This window comes from Fusarium graminearum, chromosome 4 (assembly GCF_000240135.3).
Source record: "Fusarium graminearum PH-1 chromosome 4, whole genome shotgun sequence".
NCBI classification, from domain to species: domain Eukaryota; kingdom Fungi; phylum Ascomycota; class Sordariomycetes; order Hypocreales; family Nectriaceae; genus Fusarium; species Fusarium graminearum.
Genome location: NC_026477.1, coordinates 1,664,742 through 1,677,242, shown reverse-complemented (window position 1 = coordinate 1,677,242; position 12,501 = coordinate 1,664,742). Strand labels below are relative to the sequence as shown.

The window sequence follows — 12,501 nt, the reverse complement described above, 5'->3', positions numbered from 1 at the left end:
TATGACGCCTATGGGTAGCCGCCAAAGGGGAGGGAACGGTGGCTGCTGAGCAGTGTGTACCACCCTCCTCTGGACCTTTGATGAGTTCAGCGGTTGAAGATGCTGGTACAAATGGCGTGCAAGGAAATTGATTGCCCTGGTGGCGATCTCCTTGTACAAGGACAAGTCTGCTTTGCTACAACGCGTCCCTGCTCGTTGTTTTGTCGCAGTATTAGTTAATTAACTAAACAAATAAAAAACATGTTCAATAAAGCCTTGGTTCCAACGTGATATAAAACGGACGTGAATTTATGGAGTATCTTGATTGTAAAGTTGGAGATGCGCCATGCTGGCGGCTTAGAATAACGATTGGCACATGAGGTTTGATCTCAAAGAAAAAGGTATACAATCTCTGACATTCTAAGTGCATATCAACGCACTAAAGAGTGCAACCAAAGACTGGTCCATGTTGACTTTGATAACATTAAGTATTATTCTCTATATATCTTTCCAATCCACTCAAGTTCCACATCTAGATAAACGTCGTATATGCAATGGTAAATATCTTTCGATTTTTGTTCATGATTCAAAATGATGTCGTATAGTCGTCTCTCAAGCTCTGTCAGGTTGCTTATTCCTGGATGGCGAACGCCTCCCGCGCAGTCTTGCTGCTGCGTGCCAGACGATCACCGTATCGGATAAAGATAAAGGGAATGACGCCCATGGCCAGAGCAATAAATGCAAGGACTGAAGGCGCCCAGTGAATGCCCAAGTTGGTGTACATACTATCAGCAGCAAGCGGCAGAGTAGTAGCGCCGATGGATCGTAGCATAGCAGCAGCACCGAGAGCAGAGGCAGAGTGACTTCGGTATACGTCGGTGAGATAGTTTGCCATTCCCATGAACAGAAGCTGGAAGCCAATGCCGAAGAAGATGCCGCCGAGACTAGGAACAATAGGAGACACAGAGGGCCAGACGGTCCAACCGAGCCAGAAGAGGGAGACGACCATGCTGCAGGTGAGTTTGTTAGTATACAGCTGGGAGACTATTCAGAAGGGGTGACATACCAAGGGGAGGCGATGCAGGCGAGAGGAAGTCGTCGATAGATGTGGTTCTTTGTCCACTCTGCACCAGCGGCCGTTTGCTGGTCATGATATCGTGTGTAGATAGCAAAAACTCCAAGAGAAAGTAAAACGCCAACACAGACTGCGCCTTGATGTTAGTATGCGAGCGATGGCAATGCCCGAAAGATAGAACTTACAGGGGATATATGCTAGTCCTGCCATTCCAGGAGACAGATTGTAAAATCCTTGAAACACACGAGGATAGGCCTGAAACATGAGATAGAATACAGAGTAGGCCAGTGTGAGATAAGCCGAAGTAGATGCAAGGATAGGCTCGGTGAAGAGCAGCTTCATAGGTCGGAAGAAGATCTTTCGAACATTGAAAGGCTTCAACTCCAAGGACTCTTCGTCAGTAGACTCGACCTTGTTCTTCTTGTTCTGCTTCTCCCTTCTCTTGATATGCGCCTTGACCATCTTGTTGTGAAGAACGGGAGCATACGTCTCGGGGATGGTGACGACTATAGGGAGACCTGCAACTGCCATCATCCCGGCGATCCAGAAGGGCCAGCGCCAAGAGACCGTGGACGAGAAGCCAGAGACAATGGGGCCGATCAGGGGGCCGATTGTGGTAATGGTCATGTAAAGGGCCATGGCATTGCCTCGAGTCGAAGGGTTGTCGAGGATATCTGCGTACAGACCCCCAAGAACCGTCGTAGGGGCCGCGGCGGAAATACCACAGAGCAATCTGAAGACCAAGAGAGCTGCATAATTGGGCGATGCAGAAGAAAGAAACATGAACAGGATGTAGCCCAAGTATGTACCGATCAAAACAGGTTTGCGGCCAATGTACTCGCTGAGAGGGCCGAAGAGGAGAGGACCGAGAACGTAGCCGACCATGTACAGAGAGTTGAGGAGGATGAGGTAAACGGGATCTTTGACGTTGAATTTCTCGGCGATGACATCGAGAGCACCCGAAGGCATGGATGAGCCAAAGTTTCCATTGAAGGTGCAGGTGAAGCCAGCAATGACAATGTGCAGCTTTCTCATAGGGGAGAGTTTGAGGGGATCCCAAGACTCTGTATCAGACCAGGCGGATTCATCTGAAGAGTCATGTCTGTTTTGGAGATCAACAGTTGTTGTGTTGGCTCTTGTGGCATCTTGGCCAAAGAGTTGAGTCTCATTCACACCCATGATTTTTATTATGTATGTATATGGTTGAGATGAACTGAGTCGAAGCAAAAGATGGACTCGATCCATCTAAATAGTAAAACAACATTTCCCATCTCCACGAACGTGTTTCCACAGTGGATATAGATGATATTTTTCTTGGATTACATTCCCATCCTTCTCTCACCATAGTTAGTGAAGGGCGCGACCTTTCGGTTTTTGATGTATAAGTTGATGAAGTTGTTCGCATCATGATTGGTCCGATTTCGCCGATGGCGTTGATACTTTCAAAGTGGTAATTCTCGAGACGAGACAAGGGTGAGAGACCATTGGTTAAACACTTCCGAGACAACCAAAAGATCCTTGTCTAGAAAAGAGTAGTCTATAAATTTTCTTCTTCTTGGTCCGCGCCTTAGGGCGTATTTTTGCTGGGTAATCTGCAAAGAGAAAAGTCTAGAATGATTATGGATCGTGTTAAATGGCTTTTTTAATTCTGGAGTCAGCGTGGGGGTTTAGATGGAGTATCACATGTACGGAAAGCAGGCAATGAATCATGCATTAATGGTGGACAATATTCATTACAATCGAATCTCGTACGCAAGATCAAAAGTCGTACTGATTATCAACTCCAGCTAACAAAAACTCCAGCACCGAAGGAACCGGCAACAAGTTCATCTCCTCGGCATCACCATCCCCAGTCATATCAAGGTCATTACCAACAAAGCCAGCACCATACGAGAGTTCTTGTTGTGCATCTTGACTCCCCAAACCGCCGCCAAAGTCGAAATTAAAGCCATAAGCTGGCCCTCCTGGTATTTGCATGGCATCTTGAATACTGCTGGGGTCACCAAGAGGATTTGGTCCAAGGGGAAATCCAGATGTGCTAGCGCTATCAGTATCCGGCGATGTTCGCTGTCTAGGTTCTTGTGTGCGACTTGGTCTCTTAGTCCACATCGCCCGCTCTTCAAAGAGACGTAGAAGGCTCTTGGCGTATATCCAATACTGTGACATTTCGCGCAAAGTATGTAAAAGAGAGTCAAACATGCGTGATGACTTTGCAGCGACAAGGGGGTTGGGCGAGTTTAACTCGGTGGCAACATGCAAAAGACAAGTAAACAAGACATGCATCGAGGGCATCCACAAATCGCATAGCGTTTTTCTCGACCGGAGGGATTCAAATATGGAGTTTATAGTCACGGCGGCGTCACTACAGATACTGAGATTCGTGGCAGAATCGGCGGAGAACTGGCTTGGTTCCTGATGAGGCCGAGGTCGGTGAAGGAGGATGAGGAAATTATTGTACGAAAGATGGAGAGTGGCCTGCCAACTATTCGGTTCGGAAGCGGGTAGTTGCAGACTCTGCGGTAGTTGAGTTATAAACTCGGCAAGTTCTTCGTCAGCTTGTTTCGTCGCTGCAGCTCGATCAGCTTCCGTGGCTTTCAACGTCACCCGTCGTTTCATAGCTCTGGAGAAGATTATGCAGAGCTTCGTATGTTCGATGGCAAAAGCCGTATTCCCATCAGGGATGCCTTGGAAATGGCTTTCGTCAAGCATCGGCGTGTCTGATTCTTCGAGGTGTCTGTCCGTGTTAGTTAAAGTACTCAAGGAGTGTATTCTTACAGGGGGTCTCACATAGCTTGCGGTCGACCATAAGAGGCTGAGACGACAACGTCGAATTGAAACAGACACCACCAGAGTCTAACCCACTGACGCTTGTCCAAGGCGTTCAGTGTAGATGGCCTCGTTTCGCGATGCATGCCCATTCCAAACGCAACTCGGCTCGCAACGCCGACCAAGTGCCAACTGTTGCTTACTATGTCTTCAAGGTTATCACACTGCCATGTTAAGAGCAGAGCAACCTGTAAGTACGTCTCGCGATGCTGCTCAAAGCGATAGTCGAATAGGAGCTTGGCTCTACGGAAGAAGGTATGTGTGCTGGTACGGCAATCCTCACGAGTTGATGATAGGACATGTGCGCCCACAAGAAAGATTGCATTTAACAAGGGGAGGGATACCAATTTTGGTACATCTGATCCGTTGTATATCTCCATGAACTCATCCTCGTCAACAATGGGAAACCCACGGTTGACGTGGTCGAAGTAAGCCCTGACGAGCACATCGGCCAGTGCTTTAGGGGGTAGCTTCAGAGCTTCTTCAGGCACAGATGGGATTTTCCGAGCAAGTCGACGTGTACCAAAGTGCATGACATCCTTTTGATCCATTCTCAACGCTCTATGACGTACGAGGTAGTTGAGGTTGGAGAACTCAGTGCCGATGAAGAAGAGACGTTCAGACCTGGATATTTCGCCTATCTTGGGAAGATCCTGCCCTATAAAGTCTGCGAGGTTACGCGTCTCATACGTCTCTTCGTTCTCGGCAGAGTCCTGCATCGTCAAAGGGGAGTCATGGTGGTGTTGATACCCAACTGCTGAACTAGGTCGAGCGATAGGATCAACGGAGATTTCTGGCCAGAGTCTCGTTGCGCTTGGAGTAGCTGGAGCAGTGAGGCATTGCTGGCCAGACTGAAGTGGCTGTTGTTGATGCTGTTCAATTTGACGAGGTTGAAGAGGGACGTGGCTTGAAGGACGTGTAATAGCCACACGGGAAGACCTAGTCCTTTTCTTTTCGTATATCATGCAGCTATCGGACTTGTTTTGTGACTGACAGTGAGAACATGGCGTTCCATTTTCGAGAATATCACAGCGGACTTTGCGTTGATGACAGGCTATGCATGCTCTCCCATCTGGTCCCAGATTAGTGACTTGGATAAGAACTGATCGATGCCTGTGACCAAATGGATCCAATGGTCTTGTTGAATAGTGAAATATGATAACATACTGGTCCTCCGTCTGCTGACTGTTTGTCGAGATTCTCTGGTAGTAGGACGTGTAGTAGTGTCAGACCGTTCTAAAGACATTTCGCAACTTCACTTTCTCCGAGAGAAGAGAAACTTCCGATGCATGCACCGCGTGTAAGTTATCGCTCTTTTTAGGAAGGAATGGAACTGGAGTCGTCTTTCCATTGTGGGTCAAGTGGATGATGCACTATGGAAGGCTCGCCTTCGGAAATTATAGCCAATCACAGCTAATGTAAAAGCCGAACCGTGCTGAAGCCAAAGAAAGTGCAAGGTAGCTTATTATTAATCCATATACTTCTATCACACAATGCAAGTCAAACATATTCCTGCTCATCTTGTCAAGACGACCTATAGACTCCCACTAAATATCATCTCTATGAATCATACATCCAAATAATACTATAGGGCATCTTGTCACTCTTTACTAGGTAGAAAAAAAAACCATCACCGACACAGCCAACACTATGCTTGCTGAGTGAAAACAAGTACGAAATGTCATGTTCTTCATCCTCTTCTTTTTTTTTTGCTTCAAAGTGCCTTTATCATTTAACAAGATATCTCATGCGTCGGCATGCAAGCAATCATGGCCTCGCAGCCGTGTGAACTACAAAGGTACTGACTCAATCAACACCACGTCCATCAATCATCCTGTACCGTATGCCCAACCCAAGACAACTAAGCAAATCCTTTCCGCGCCCTTCCCGCCCTGCTTGATTTTGATACATTTCCTTCGTCACCGTCCCGTCCGAATTCCAGCCCGTACCAACCCAACCTTGCGCCAACGCCAGTAGCCCTTCCCGGTTCCGGCCCCAATCGCAGTTCCATTCCCAGATGCTTCTGACTGAATATGCTTCTTTGTTCCGTCCCTTCTTCACATCCGACTGGGGCCCCCTGAGCTGCAAGCCAGACAACCTTCTTCACTGAAGCCCCGTCCATCCTCAGGTATTGTACACGTATATACTGCAACATTAGGGCGACTCAAAACCCGACACTTCCTTAAAAACAAAACTCATAGCCAGTTTCACAACTGCACCGTTACAGCCCTCTACAACCCTAGCTGTTTGCTTCTGCGCCTCAATCGCTTCCCTGTGGCGGTTGCCCTGGGCATCATTCTCCTTTCCGCTCCTGACTGACGAGTGCTGTGATACCTCCTTCATCAAGTCGTATCCGCGGTAGACGGAGAGTTTGCGCCCTTGTGTTTCCTGAAGAAGGGAAAGTCTTTTATCCTGAACCTACTCGTCTTCTTCCGCAGCGATTTGCCTTCGGCCTTGCCAATACTTCCACCTGTTGTGCTCGCGTCTGATCTTGTTTCGTCGTCAATGGGCGAGTAGTCATGGCGAAGCGTTCCTGAGCTTTCTTTCAGACTTGCTGTGTCGACATTGATCTTGGGAATCCCAGTTGCATGTTCAGTCGAGTCCCTGCTCACAATGCTTGTACCCCGTGTACTTGGTGACATTGGCATCTTGCCCGTTGTTGCGCTTGTCGCTTGTGAAACCCAATCGCCCGAGCAGGCACCGGATACACTTCCGTCGGTCGTCTCGCTTGATCGCTGTTTTGCTGAGTCCCTCCTGGTCTGTGTCTGGAACGGGTCACTATTCGCCAGTTCTCTAACCGCGTCAAATGTTGATACCGATCCATCAGAACCCTTGGATTCTACAGCTGCACCATTCACAGGCGATGGCCCCATTGTCCTCTGACTATCGGCCGGCGATAGATCCTCACTCTCAGAACGTGGCATTGGAAGCTCGCCATTGCCAACCGGTGTTGTGTCTGATGCCCGGTCTAATGCCTCAAACAGCGGCGCCATGTCCCTTTTCTCCTCCTTCTCCTCCTCTTGGGGCACCGCGAAGCTCATAGTTCTCGGCGAGAATGTGCCCTCTTTAAGAAGACGCCTCCGGACCGGATCGTCCAGTGGCTGCTTTTCCTTCTCTTGTTGAAGTTTCAGCTCGAAGAGGCTCTTATTCATCTCAAGCTCGTCGACAGTGTACTGCATGGTAGGCATGATGTCGGCAACGCCCTGAAACAGCGGGGTGGCAAACAGGTTCATGAATCCGAGTTGGCCTTTAGCCAGTGAGGCCATATCTTGCTTCGGCGGCGTCATAAGTGATGACTGAATACTGAGCTCACTTTCCATTGAAGCCTGTCGGGAGAATTCCTCGGATAAAATGTACGTCCATTGCAAGGCTATTTCGTGACTTCGTGCCTGAATCTCTTGTTAGCATTCAACTCTGCCGTAGTGAGAACAAGCCAACATACCACGTTACTGATGTCGGCACATTTGATGAGGAGCGAACAAGCCAATGACTTGTTCTCTTCAATCTGTCGGCCATTCCAGCCATCAGTCGTGTTGCTCGCCTGAAGTCGCTCTTGAACATCTCCGAGCTTTTTCATGTAATCGAAATGCAAACCCATATCCGTAGCCAGTATGGAGCTGATCATAAGGTTACGCATCTTTGTGTCTTCGAAGGCGGATGGCCAGTATCGCCGAAGGATCTGCGAATAGGCTGCACAGTGGAACGACTCCAGGACGGACCGATCGTTGTACAACTGGGCCAAGGGGGCATTTAGTGTCACAAGGAACCCGTTATTCACACCCGGATGCCCAACGTCGTGACCAATGGCGGTGATAAGAAGTGTCAGAGCTTCGAAGGGAGTGATGAGAGAAGCCATTGGCGATCTTTCAGCCACTGGTGGGGGTTCGCCCCCAGAAGGATAGGGCGCGAGAGCACCGATGTGTACTAGGAAATTGAAAGTAGCTTGCAATACATCCACCACATGGCGGAAATTGTGATACGGGACAAAATTATTGTATGCAGCACGGCAAGCAACGAGAAAGCTGATTAGTTGATCTAGGCTGAGTCAGTATGCGAACAGCCGTCACCAGTTCAAAATAGTGGAAACGTACCTGCATGTATCCGCCAACGCTCAAGTTCAGGCATCGCCAAAGCGTGTCTAAACATGTCCATTGCAGCAACCAACAGCTCATCATCAGTGAACGAATGAGCACAGAAGTGCCAGGTTCCTATCGCTTCCGCGATGGCAGATTGCCTCTCCGAGGAAACAGCAACATGGGCATTGTTGATCTGGTCGTCGCTGGTGCCTAAGCGGCAAATTCCCTTCATGAGTCCAGAAACCATCGCTTCGCGCAGATATGCGAACGGTTTCTCCTCGTTGACACCAACCCACGAACGCTTTCGGCCCTGCCTAATTTCTAGCAGGGTTGATTGCTCCTTAGCTGCATCTCTGTGGGCTCGATAAGCGCAAATTTCCAGACTCGTAATGCACTTAGTGCTCATTGGACAGATAATGACGTCGACAGCCCCCAGGTCCAGGCATCTTCTTATGAGTTGACGATTCGTGTCGAGCGGTGCCAATGGCAAACGAATTTGCTCAACAGTACCGTCGGTCATTTGTCCATTGGTATAGGGTTGTTCTGGTTCAGAATTACTGATCACCGGGATCGGGACAACAAGCTTGGACATGCCGCGCAGGTGCGCTTCGGTGATAATTTTTTGCAGTAGGCCCAGGCCGTACAGATCTTCATCAGGGGTGTGAATGTCGACATTCTCTGATGAGGAGTTGCAAGAAGGGGAAGGGGATGACAGCCTTCTCCTCCTATCAGGAATCGAATCGTCTTTTGGTGTGTCAAGCAGTACTAGAGTTGGCTTCAAGTCAAGCATAGAACCCTCCTGTAATTCAAACAGCTTCGTCAAACAGCCGCCTCCAGTTGCGCAAACGTGAACTACATCATTAGTTAGTAAGTGGAGAAATGACTCATGCCGGCATCATAACGAACCGTCGCCAAAGGCATCCAACAGAGGTTGTACAACCTGACGAGCCTCATCCGTTGCCCAATCGGATGCGGCGTCGCCAGAAGCACGACGAATCAAACCATCTTCGCTCACATTGCGATTGACATAGAGTATGTGACAGGAGGCGCGTTCCATGGTGCTCATGGAGAGCTACCAGTCTCGCGACTGGAGCACCGTGGCCCTTCGGGCAGTTTGAAAATTTGTACCAAGATGAGGCGATTTACCAAACTAAAATAGTCTCGCGCAATGCCGGAGACCAGGTTGTTTCGTAGGTCCAGCTGAACAAGGGCCTAGAGAGTGCGAGCAGATTGTGGTCGGGTCTGAAGAGGTGGTGATTGAAATCCGCAGCGATCGCGAAGCAGCCTAGCTAAATTGACTTAGCAGCTGCACGACATTCGAGCCGATACGAGGAACTGGTCGCAAGAACGAAGGGAGGAAGCCCGGGTTTCGAGTGGTTTCCGAGTGGGCGTATGCGACGTTTGTCGAGTCGTGTTGATTCAATGAACCTAGTTTGGTGGTACAGCCAAATGGTTGTTTCCGCCTGCAGAGGGTCGGACAGGCTGTCAAACTGGCGTCGCGGTGGCGGGAGCTGTCGGTTGGCGGCAGGGTTCGTTTAATTCGAAAATCCAATCGAAGCTGAGACGCGAGGGGCGGATATTAGCTGGTGAGTTGGGAAAGAACGCCGCAAAAGTCGTTTGTGAAGGTAAAAGGTGCGAACAGGACAAGAGAGGGATTTGAAAAATGATGGCGCAGGAGGAGGAAACGCGATGGATTGTAAATGGAGGGGATAAGAAGACTCCAGATCCAAATTCGGATTGGACTGGGATGGAGAGGGCCACAAGGAATGGGCAGGGGACGGATGAAAAGAAGAAGGAAAAGAGATAAGACAGGAACGTTGTTGAAGTGAAAGTTGGAATTGAAGACAAGACAAGGACAAGCAGGTACGCACGAAGACGGCAACCGCAAAAGCGACAGCAGTAACAATAGCAGTTACTGGCCTGGAATACGTACGTGCGCTGGCTTGGGCTGCCCAGGAACAATGGATGGTGTCAGGGTGATGATGTGAAGGTATCAGCCCGGACTTTAGCTTACAGGACTTTCCTTGGTCTAAGCCCAAGGTACTACCTGCCTACTGTACTGAACTGCAGGTCGAGAGCTGCTTAGCGGCACGCAAAAGGTGTCTGACCCTGGCCGGGGAATGGAAGGACTAGGGAAGGATAAGGGAAGACCCAAAGGCAGGGCAAGGGCACCGACAGTCGCGGTAACCGGGTCCGGGGAGGAAGGAGAAGATCTGCGAGCGTGGCTGCAAGCGGAGGAAGAGCAATTGGAGTGGACAGTAGCGGCAAAGCAGCGCGATGCAGCGAGGTAACTATAGCACAGCGTACAGTACCTGTTAGGTAGGGTAGGTACGAACGGGATAGACTAATGGTGCGACGTAATGACAGGAGGAGGACAGAACAAAAGAGGAGCTTGGGAGCTTACAAGGGTGGGTGAGATAAGGAAAAGAGAGGCTTGTAAAACCGCAGACTACCTACGTGGTGGACAAATATGAAGAGCGCCCAGGGCACTGGACTAGATTCGATCGGACTGAAATGCGACGCAGCACAGCACAGCACAGCACAGCACAACACTGTACTGCAAAGCTCTAACCTTTGGATCGGACTCGAATGTGGAGAGGGCGAGAACGAGGGCAAGAAAAAGAGGAACCAACAGAGCGAGGCCAAGAGCAAAGACAACCAAGCAGAGGCGGGAACCAAGCCTGGCGCCGGCAGTCGAGTTACTCAGTAGACTGACAACCGCCTTAGTGGAACAACTTGCCGCGCAGCCGACACAAAATACTGATTATTAAGAAAGAATTTTGTATAGCGAGTTAGAATTGGATGCGGCCAGATCAAGTTTGTTTCGAATTGATTCGAGGAACTGATGGAGGGCAGCAAAAGACAGGTGTGAGACGGTAAGAAAGAAAGAAAGAATGAGTAAGAAAAAGGTCTTAGAGCTAGGGGATCAGAGTGAAAAAGAAGTGCCTATACCTTTACCCCCTTTGAAGCAGCAATTGGTGAGTGGCGTTGGACCTACATGCAGTGACTTGCATGCCCTTTAGGGGACTTTATAAATCTAGGCTCTCTTTTTTCAGCAAGGGGTTAGTTAACAAGGCGAGATAGAAACAGTAGGTTCTCTTTGTTGTGTACGACTGATGGAGGGGGGAGAAAAAAGGAAGCAAAAAAAGAAGCAAAAAAGAAGAAAAAACCACAACAGCCACAGAAACAAAGACATGGATTGAATGAATACTCCGTATGACACATAAACAGCTGATTTAGAAACCTCTCATCGCTTGTGGTAAGCTTAGCTGGAACCACCTTGATGACGCAACCGAAGCCGCTGTACATACATGCGACGAGTTAACAACGGATATCAATTCTAGAACAATGACTAGTATGAATACGTAGGTCCTATCAAAGAGCTGACCAGGATATTGAAAAAGCCACATGTCCGCTGCTATTACCTGCAACAACAGAGAAGAGTCAGATTTACAAAGAGACTTTCATAAAGGGTTGTTGTGCAAGCGCAGTTTGGGCTGTCCAGACACTGGCGACTGTGTTTGAAGCCCTAGGTTGGTTTAGTGATTTACAGTGGCGAGTGACTGGTCAGCAGACGACACGACAGCATCATCAGATGTATGAGTAACGCGCAAAGGCCATTAGTATGGGACAGTTCAGCATCGTAGGGTTACCGTACGCTGCTGTGCCGCCCACACCAAGTATCGTGGGTGAGGTTGGGGACATCTAATTCATCCAGCCATTCTGGGACATATCATGTGTGGTGGATGATCGTCGTTCAGGCAGGGGAACAGACTTGCAACGAAAGGCGAACAGGCGAGGCACCAAGACAGTCCTACTGGGCTAGAGTCCACGTCAAGCTCCACACGCCATTGACTGGGATCAGAACTACCTACGTACCCTTGTCGCTGAGATGGCCAATTACGTCGTCTATGCAGTATGTTGACCAAAGAGGGTCCAAGCGGCTTGCTTTGAATTCTTCTGGCCGTCTTCGAGAATCTGGAATGGGCTACAGTCTCCATATTAATTCAACAGGGGTGCATGGAAGGCTGCAGCGCAAAGGGGAACCAAGAATCATTCTCGAAGGAAGCACAGTCTGAACACACAGTGTCTTGTGACAGCACCACGTGTAATTAAAACTATGGTTCCATGCTCACAGCCTATCAATTTATTAAAGTTGAAAACCTTTGTGCCTATCTGCCTACTAAAGCATTTATCGCGAACATAGCTCAACCAAGCAAAATCACTTCGACAACGGTCGGTGTCCAGACGTCTCGCCATGTCTGAAACTCGTACATTATCCAATCAATCAATGGGTTTTGCTTTATTCATCAACCCAAGAAAGTCTTTTGTGAACGAGAACCATCATAATCCCCACACAGTCAAGAGATTTGGCTTGGTACAGTAGGTAGTGCGTAAGATCTTGGCCTCCCATATCATCAGAGCAATACTTGACGTTGGATATCTGTAACACACAATAACTCTATACCCCAGAAACTACCTTGAGGTCATCGAAGTCGCCACACACGCTGGTACCAGCCTGTACTCAACTACAGGACAGGAAGA

General features: G+C 48.9%; 5 protein-coding genes across 5 annotated transcripts; 2 read left to right on the top strand and 3 right to left on the bottom strand.

The window, feature by feature from the left end:
* Positions 1-610: 610 nt before the first annotated feature.
* On the bottom strand, positions 611-2,233 carry FGSG_06916 (uncharacterized protein; the record flags this gene model as incomplete). Its single annotated transcript, XM_011328281.1, has 3 exons — positions 611-989; positions 1,046-1,184; positions 1,240-2,233. The coding sequence occupies 3 exons, from the start codon at positions 2,231-2,233 to the stop codon at positions 611-613; spliced, it is 1,512 nt and encodes a 503-aa protein (XP_011326583.1).
* A 579-nt stretch (positions 2,234-2,812) lies between these two features.
* Positions 2,813-5,126, bottom strand: FGSG_06915 (uncharacterized protein; the record flags this gene model as incomplete). Its single annotated transcript, XM_011328280.1, has 3 exons — positions 2,813-3,788; positions 4,079-4,952; positions 5,048-5,126. The coding sequence occupies 3 exons, from the start codon at positions 5,124-5,126 to the stop codon at positions 2,813-2,815; spliced, it is 1,929 nt and encodes a 642-aa protein (XP_011326582.1).
* Positions 5,127-6,222: 1,096 nt separating this feature from the next.
* On the bottom strand, positions 6,223-9,022 carry FGSG_06914 (uncharacterized protein; the record flags this gene model as incomplete). Its single annotated transcript, XM_011328279.1, has 4 exons — positions 6,223-7,269; positions 7,323-7,915; positions 7,972-8,808; positions 8,863-9,022. The coding sequence occupies 4 exons, from the start codon at positions 9,020-9,022 to the stop codon at positions 6,223-6,225; spliced, it is 2,637 nt and encodes an 878-aa protein (XP_011326581.1).
* A 1,054-nt stretch (positions 9,023-10,076) lies between these two features.
* FGSG_06913 (uncharacterized protein) lies at positions 10,077-10,666 on the top strand (the record flags this gene model as incomplete). Its single annotated transcript, XM_011328278.1, has 3 exons — positions 10,077-10,243; positions 10,324-10,368; positions 10,492-10,666. 3 exons carry the CDS (start codon positions 10,077-10,079, stop codon positions 10,664-10,666), a joined length of 387 nt encoding a protein of 128 aa, XP_011326580.1.
* A 638-nt stretch (positions 10,667-11,304) lies between these two features.
* On the top strand, positions 11,305-12,035 carry FGSG_13016 (uncharacterized protein; the record flags this gene model as incomplete). Its single annotated transcript, XM_011328277.1, is given in 3 exon segments — positions 11,305-11,321; positions 11,326-11,522; positions 11,752-12,035. Coding segments are annotated over 3 exon segments (498 nt in total).
* Between the last annotated feature and the right edge of the window lie 466 nt (positions 12,036-12,501).